This window comes from Hipposideros armiger, unplaced genomic scaffold (genome assembly GCF_001890085.2).
Source record: "Hipposideros armiger isolate ML-2016 unplaced genomic scaffold, ASM189008v1 scaffold_159, whole genome shotgun sequence".
Lineage (NCBI taxonomy): Eukaryota > Metazoa > Chordata > Mammalia > Chiroptera > Hipposideridae > Hipposideros > Hipposideros armiger.
The window spans coordinates 2,944,220-2,952,896 of record NW_017731509.1 but is presented as its reverse complement, the minus strand read 5'-3'; the positions used below and the strand labels follow the sequence as shown (position 1 = coordinate 2,952,896).

At 41.5% G+C, this 8,677-nt stretch overlaps 1 protein-coding gene across 1 annotated transcript; it reads right to left on the bottom strand.

The window, feature by feature from the left end:
• Positions 1-3,783: 3,783 nt before the first annotated feature.
• On the bottom strand, positions 3,784-6,884 carry LOC109387471 (mas-related G-protein coupled receptor member X2-like). Its single transcript, XM_019651367.1, has 2 exons — positions 6,811-6,884; positions 3,784-4,873 (listed from the first exon to the last, which is right to left on the bottom strand). Exons 1-2 carry the CDS (start codon positions 6,819-6,821, stop codon positions 3,853-3,855), a joined length of 1,032 nt encoding a protein of 343 aa, XP_019506912.1. The 5' UTR covers positions 6,822-6,884; the 3' UTR covers positions 3,784-3,852.
• Positions 6,885-8,677: the final 1,793 nt, after the last annotated feature.

Here is an 8,677-nt window from a genome sequence, read left to right as displayed (position 1 = left end):
GGCCTGTCCCACTCTTTCACTTTATCACGGTAGTAAAGCATGCAGGTTTACATTTTCTTTCCAATTGTCATAGAGTGCATTAAATAAATGGTAAATTTCTACCTGAATACAATTCTCCAAAAGCAAGAGCTTGTTTTGGATTTTCTTAGAAGTACTTTTATTAGTTGCGGTTATAGATATGGGTAGCAAACAAAAATTTCTATTTTTTAAAATTTATCAGTATTTACAACAGAATCAATTGGCTCCCCAATAAGATGATAAGAATTTAGGATATGGCCAAGAATTTGGAATGATCATACTGGGAATTTATATAACCATGATTAATATGTTAAAGATTCTAATGGAAAAGTGGAAAATATGCAAGAGCAGATAGACAATATAAGCAGAAAGATGGAAACTAAGAGGAATGCTAGAAATAAAAAGATTATAATAGAAATGAAGAATACATTTGATAAGCTGCTTATCAGCAGACTAGATACAGACTTTGAAGGGAATAGTGAGTCTCAAGACATGTTAATAGAATCTTCCAAAATTAAAAAGCAAAGAGAAAAAAGACTAAAAAAACAGAACACAATGTTCAAGAGCTGTGGGATAATTACAAAAGGTGTGACATACATGTAATGGGACTATCAGATGGGGAAGAAAGAGAAAAATGAAGAGAAGAAATATTTAAAGTAATAATGGCTGAGAATTTCCTGAATTATTGACAAGCATCAAAACTCAGATCCAGGTAGCATAGAGAACACCAAACAGGATAAATACAAAAAAAAAATTGATACTGAGGCTCTCAATTCATTTTGGGGGCAGAAAACTATTCTATATGATACTATAATGGCAGATGCATGTTATTCTGCATTTGTCAAATGCACTGAACTATACAACAAGAAGAGTGAACTGTAATGTAAATTGTGGACTTCAATGTATAGTAATGTATCAATATGGGTGCATCAATTTTAATAAATGTGCCACATAAATGGAAGATGTGAGTAATAGGAGAAACTGCATGGGGGAGTTTGGGGGAGAGGAAACTGATATGGGGGCGAGGAAGTGTATGGGAGTCCTCTGTACTTTCTGGGCAATTTTGTTTTTAAATTAAAGTTTGTTGGGGTAACAATTGTTAGTAAAGTTACATAGGTTTCAGGTGTACAATTCTGTAATACATCAGCTATATATCACATTGTGTGTTCACCACCGAGAGTCAATTCTCTTTCTATCACCATATATTTGATCCCGTTTACCCTAATCTATCACCCCCTCCCCGATATCCTCTGGTAACCACTAAACTATTGTCTACGTCTATCAGTTTTTGTTTCTTTTTTGTTGTTGTTTGTCTTGTTCCTTTGCTGCTTTCAGTTTTATATCCTACATATCAGTAAAATCATACGGTTCTCAACTTCTGTCTGACTTATTTCGCTTAGCATCATAATCTCAAGATCCATTCATGTTGTCACAAATGGCAATATTTCATCTTTCTTATGGCAGAAGAGTATTCCGGCAATTTTTCTTTAAACCTAAAAGCGCTCTTAAATATAAAATGTGTTAAAATGAATAGACAAAGCACTGACTGGATGAATATTTACAATACACATAACTAACAAAGGACTCATTCTGCAGATATAAAAACTCCAACAAATAAATGACTAAAAGGAGAAACACAATAAAAATGGGAAAACCTTAAACAGACACTTCAAAAAATACAAAAAGACAATACACACTTGAAATGTTGCTCCATTACCCAAGTCATTTGGGAAATGCAAATTAGATACAAGGAGATACCACTTCACTCTGATTAGAACGAGAAACATTTTAAAAACTGGCAATACGGTTTTTGGGATCCTGCAGGACAAAAGGACGTTGCATACTTTGCTGGTTGAGAATTTAAAATAGGACAACCACTATAGAAAAAGGGTTTGGCAATTTCTTTTTTTTTTAAAGATTTTTATTGGGGAATTGGGGGGATGGGAACAGACAAGTTGCTGTCATTTTTGTTCTTCAATCTAGTTGTGGAGGATGTTGCTTCACTGGCTCAAGTTGGCACCGTCATTGCGCTCTTCCCTGGTGAAGCAGATCAGTCGCCGGCTTCTGGACGGCCGCTCACTGCGGCTGCTGGCCGCTCACGCTGGCTGCTGGCTACACATGCTGGCTACACACGGTAGCCCATGGCAACCCACTGCCACAGGGGCTGCAGCCTACGCCGTCGCCGGAGACTCATGGCAACCCAGCTCCAGGTTGAGCTGTTGTTCAGCATCTTAGCTGTAGAGGGCAGTGTCACTGGCCCTCATATGTGGGATCCGCCCTCTGGCATCCCAAGCGAGTTCTTAACCATCGCGCCACTCGGCCGGCCCGGCAATTTCTTATAGAGTTCAGCATACATCTTCCTGTGACCCAGACGTTTCACTTTAGCTCATTTATTTACCGAAGGAAAATGTAAACTTATGTCCAGAAAAAGACTTGAATAAGAATGCTCATAGCAGCTTTAGCCACAATAGCTTCCTGTATATGGAATGCTACTTATATACATATCAATATGAAAATAAGCTTGCACACATACAATGAAACAGTACTCAGCTTTATACCAGGGACAACTACTGATATGTGCAATGCAATTACATGGGTAAATCCCCAAAAATTATGCTGAGTGAAAGAAGGTAGGGACAAAAAAATGTATTTTATGGTCCTAAATATATGAAGTCAAAGGTCAGGCAAACCAACATTTGGTGACAGACGTAGAAATAAAAGTTGCTTCTGTGGCAGGACGGATGACTGGGAGGGACATGAGAGAACTTTCAGGGGTGATGAAAAGGTGATATCTCTTGATTGTGGTTTGCATCACATGAGTGCATCACTGTCCAAACTCATTGAGGTGATGACCTCTGCAAGCCCTCTCTTAATTATACCTGTATTAAAAATGTTTAAAAGGGTATAACATTTAAACTTAATATCCTTATTTATAGAATATATAACTTAAAATTTTTTCTGTATTGAGATTAATAAATGTTGAAAGGTGTTTGCATGAAAGAAACATTTGACATAGAAGCTGTCCTTGGAGATCATAGAGTCCAGTAAGACCCATTGGAAACCTGACACAAAAGATTAGAGAGTCCCCAGAAAGGGCCAGTCAGGGCAGAGGCAAAGGGTTGGAAAGAAAGGGAGCACATGGGATTCTACTGGAGGGCACATGAAAGGTAATGCCGAAAACAACTGACCTGAAATTTTAAATGTACTTTAACATTGATTTACCTGGTTATAAAATCTAACTTCATGCTTGCAAAGGTAGATGCTGGTGAAAGCAATTAGCTTAAAGAGGGTGTCTCAAATCTACCACATAGGGATTGAGCACAGATGATTTGAAAATTCATCAGTTATTAATTTATTAAGTCATTGATTCAACAAATATGTATTAGTCTATTTACTATGCAGCTATTGTAAGGCCTGACAAAACCAAAGAAGATTGGTCTTGGGGGCTAGATAAATTTTGTCCTTTTAATTTATTGGCAACAGATTGTAAAAAATAAGAAAAAAACTTTTCAAAAATATAAACTACTTTTAGTTTCTATCCAGCGCAGTGATCAGAGAAATTTGGACTTTTCCTGTGGGAAAAGTCCTGCACTCCAGCATTAGCAAAGCTCCCAAGGGTGTCAGGTGAACATCCTGGGTAAGGCAGTTCTTAGACACTCCACTCAGTGTGTGTTTAAGAGGCACAGTCTCAGTAAAAACTCATAAGCAGGATTATTATGTTAATTGTTTGAATTCAGAGGCCCAGGGGCTGAGAGACTTAAGAAACCTCCCAAACTGATAGGGACAAAACTGGTTCTCTAAACCCCATGTGTCTGAACAAAGCAAGACTCTGAATCAGGACACCAGACTGCTTCCCGACATCTCCAGGGCTTCCTGAGGAAGACTTCCTCCATGTTCATCCCCCTCAGGAAAGTCCTGCAGAGCCCTCTGGAGAACCAGCTTCAGGGTCTGCCTTCGCCTCCTCCATTGCTGCCTAAAGGAGCCAACGAAGAAGTAAATGATGGGGTTGGCACAGCTGTTGACACTGCACAGGACATATGAAACCAGTTGAAGAGGAAGGGAGAGCTTATATAAATTATTATTAACCCAGTATAGAAGGAACCAATGGATGCCCCAGGGCAGGCCACAGAGGAGGAACACCAGCACTGTGAGCAGGACGGTCACATACGGCCTGGTCATCTGTACCCTCTGGAAGCCACACAGCAGTCTGGTGACCAGGGCCAGGCTGGACCCTGAGAGAAACACAAATAAGAAAATCAGCCACCCAGCAATGAGTAAATCTAATGCTGAACACGAGATATGATCTAAATCCCAAACCAGGAAGACACAGAACTTCTCTTCCAGGATGCTCAACAGCAGGGACAGGGCCCAGAGCAGGGCACACATGACAGGTGACATGTGTCTGGGGCGGTGGCAGCGGTACCAGATGGGCCACAGGACAGACAGGCAGCGCTCGGTGCTAATGGCACTGAGAAGGCTCAGGCCCGTGATGTAGGCAAAGTTGAACACAGTGAAGAAAAAGCTGTAGATAGAAATAGAAATAGAATGGAAGTTATTGCTGAGTATCTCCAGGGAATGTACAATCTGGCAGCAGAGGAGGAGGAAGTCGGCTCCCGCCAGGTTGAGGATATAGACAGAGAAGGTGTTCCTCTGCATGCGGAAGCCCAGGAACCACAGCACCACCGCGTTTCCTGCCAGTCCAACCATGGCAATGATGGCCATCAGCGAGACCAAGATCAGTGTCCCCATGTCGATATTTTGAGGAGGGTCCTGGTCACTTCCATTCATTGGTGAAAATGTAGTCCCCCAGGTTGCGACCGTTGCATTAATGCTGGGAAATTCTCCACTGCTGCCACTAGAACAGAAACGAGACTTGAGCACCTGCTGTATGATCTCTGACTCTCATGGCCACCCTGATACAAGAGAATTACTGTCCCTGTGTCACAGAGGAGGGAAATGGAGGCTTGCAGAGATTAAGATACTTCCTGAAGGCCACACAGCCTTGGCGCCCTGGACCCTGAATTCAAACTCAGTTCTCTCTGACTCTAAAGCCTGGGCTCTCTCTACTGAAACACGAACCCTATACAGACATGGGAATATTCTATGGTCCAAACACCTCTCCTCATAGTCCCTGGTAATCACATGTCTCCTGGAGGCAAGAGAAGAAAAATCTGGACAGAGTATGTGGGATGACAACAGGACTGAGCTCAGCATTCCTTCTGCCCTGGGACTGAGATTTCCTTTGAGGACAGGAAGTTGGACCCAAGGCATGATGTATGGGCTACCTCAGTGACTGAGAGTGTTCATCCACCAGAAAGGAGATCATGATGTTGGGTCATAAAGAGACTGTCACTTTTTTCTATGAGAGGTGTGAGTATGGCCAGGACTCTAGGGTTGGAAATAGCCCAGTGTGTCAGCTTTATGTGGCAGCAGAGATCCAGGGAGTTGAAAACCCTAAAACACCCTCCTTATGCTCTTCAGTCCCCCACCAGTGTCTCCTTTTCACCCAGAGCAGCCAGGAGCCAGAGGTGTGCCCTGTCCATCAGTCTGCCCAGTGCCTAGTTCTGTGTGTGGGTCACAGTTTAAGGAACTGTTCTAATGGATTCCTTACCAAAGCATCCAAAATCATAAACTTAAAATATTTATAAATACCTGTTTACCACCACATTAAATAAAAAACTACATTCCATTCACAGGCATTTATGATGATAGTGAAATATTATTCCAAACAAGTAACACCAGATAGAGAGGGACAACCAAACCATCAAACAAACAAACTAAAAGAGATACAATGACAAATTGATGCAATCATTTTGAGAGAAAGTTCCAGGAAAAGCAACTGTGAAGAAGGTATTAGAAGACATGGAATTTCTTCTATGACATCAAATCTCATTTCCATTTTCTCTGCTCTCTTCTGTGTCTGGGGAGGAGACGTCCCTGTGTCTCATGGATGGGGCTCCCGTTTCTCCTGGTTCCTGGTTGCTCTCAGTGAAAAGGAGACACTGGTAGGTGACTAAGTGCAGGAGAGTGATTTAGGGTTTTCAGCTCCGTGTGTCTTCTGTCAGGCTGGGAGTTAGCAGTGGCTTTGTTACTGTAGCTAAGGACATGGCCTCTGTCTGGTGACCTTTCTTAAGTCACAGTGACAACTACAACTACGCCCACCACCCTCCCTGAGTTCTAGTAACCTCTTCTCCCCTCTCCCCTTCAGGACACACAATGGTAACACCTCCCTATTATGACTTGTCTTTGGGGCCTCTGCATCCTTTATATACTTCCCTTAGCCCTGGCCATAGCTTTGTACACAGTCTCTTTATTAAACTCTCCTCAATTACCACATTAGATGATGTAGTGTGTTTTCTTCTGGGACAATCATGATACAAGGATACAGAAAACATAAACAAACCCATTGAACAGCAACTTACTATGTGAAAATTGAGGTTATTAGCAACAATTTAGCCTTGGAAAGAAACTTCTGCTTGACATCCTGTTCCCTAAATTAAAATTAGCAATATATTTATCTCTGTAATTGCACATTTAAATGTATGGAGAGAAAGGAAGAACTAGGGAGATACAACAGAAGCAGAAAGAACCCGGATGGCCCCATGTGGACATCCCACAGTCTAAGCTCCCAGCACCCAAAGCTTTCCTGAGGGAGCTTCATGTTGCTGACTGTCACTGATGGGGCCCATGGCTCCCTGCCTGCCCCTCCCCAAGATGAAATCATAGCCTGTGGATGAAGAGAGAAAAAACAACACTGCCTTTGAGAGAAGACAGCTGTGAGCCAACTCTTACCTTAGCGCCATCTTCTCGTTGGGGGTGGTGAGTAGAAAAGGAAGAGCTCTCCTGGGAGAGACAAACAGCAGAGAATGCTGTTCTAACCTCTGGATAGGAGGTGCCTGCAGAAGCAGGAGTGAAACCTGGTGACTACGAGAGGCTTATCAAGATGCTGGACAGCCCCTGTGATTTCCTGTGCAGGGGGCACTGACAAATGATATTCTGGAGATGTGTGAGACAAGGACCTCATGAGACGTTTCTCATTGGCCCGGACTCCAACCACTTATCACAGCCTCTCAGCATCTTTCCCCTTCCGGCCCCCCTCCCTGTGAGGAGTGGCTGACCTGGAGTCTTTCAATGCCCACTGTGAGTCTGTGCAGGAAGCCCACCCACCAGGCAATGTGAGATTCCACAGCTAAAGAACACTGTGCTTGGCATTCAGGGCCCTCCATGGCCTGGCTCACCTTATCTCTTTACATTTGCTCACAGAAGTAAGGCATGCACATTCGTTTTATTGCAGAGGACACCAAAGTGTATAAAGTAAAATGCAAAGTCTCTCTCCATCTTTTTCCCCAATAGCAACCAATGTTCACAGTCTCAATTTTTAGCTCTTTTACCAGTTATATTATAGCTTTGCAGAATCAAACTATATTTCTAGATCTGATTTATCAATGTCAATAACAGAGTTTATTAGGTTCCCTCATAAAGGGTAAGAAATTTAGTGCTCTACACATACTATGTGTCTTCTTTCTCACTCTACTCATGATATTTGTTAGCTAGGTTATTGTAGATGACCTAGGGACAACGAGTATTTGCAGCCTTCGCTCCTATGACTTCCTTTCATGTGTCCATGCTGCAGCCAAGTTCAGTTACTTGTCATTTCCTTTAAAAACTTAACTATGTAGCATTTTAAATAATCCGAAACACTCATCCACTCATTTCTGCATTGACCCAGTACCACAGTGTGCCTATGCTGTGCCAGGCACTGTTCCAGGTAGGGAAGATGCAGTGATGAATAATGCAGAAGACTATTCTCATGCATTCCAGAGAAGCTGGGTAAGCTCACCCTGGGAGCAAGTGTTGATGGAGAAGGGTTTGGAGACAGCATTATGTGTGGTTCCAGTGGATGGTGAGGCAGGAAGATTGAAAGAGTGGGTGTAGGAGTGATTGGCAGGTGGTGTGATCGTCCACCTGGAAATGCCCAGAGAATCAGCTGACAATCAGCACAGTGAAAGACAGCGCAGTAAGATGTCTGGGTATAAAATTTTTCTACAGAAAAAAATGCCTGTATATGAAAAAAAAAAGACATAATAAAATGTATCCCCAACTTATACTGAAGATAATAGGAAGCCATGAGGACTAACCATCCCTAATAGATGTTAGAAGCTACCCTGAAGCTTCAGGAATATAACAGTGTTTTGCTAACATAAAACAGCAGGGAGGAAGTCTCAGGGATCAAACACAGTGCATGTGGGATTCAGTCTATGATGAAGAAGCTATTTCAAATGGGATGATGGAGATGGACTATTTAATAGGTGTTATTGGGCAATTTGGAAGCTAGCTAGAGTAAAACATAGCAGGGATCATATTTCAGATATTACACACTGTTAAATTTAAAATGGATTGTAAATTTGTATAAGAAAATCATATAGAACTTTAAAAAAAGGAGTGTGAATTATTTTGTAACTTTATGGTGTTTCTGACTAACATTGACCTAATACTCAAAAGCCATAAATAAAAATATTGATTAAAAACATTTAAATTAAAAATAATTTTTCTTTATAAAAAGGCCACCATTACAACATCAAACAGGAATTATAAAAGTACTTACAATGCACTTTTAGACAAAATCCTAATTTATATCGATATATAAATTTTAATATAT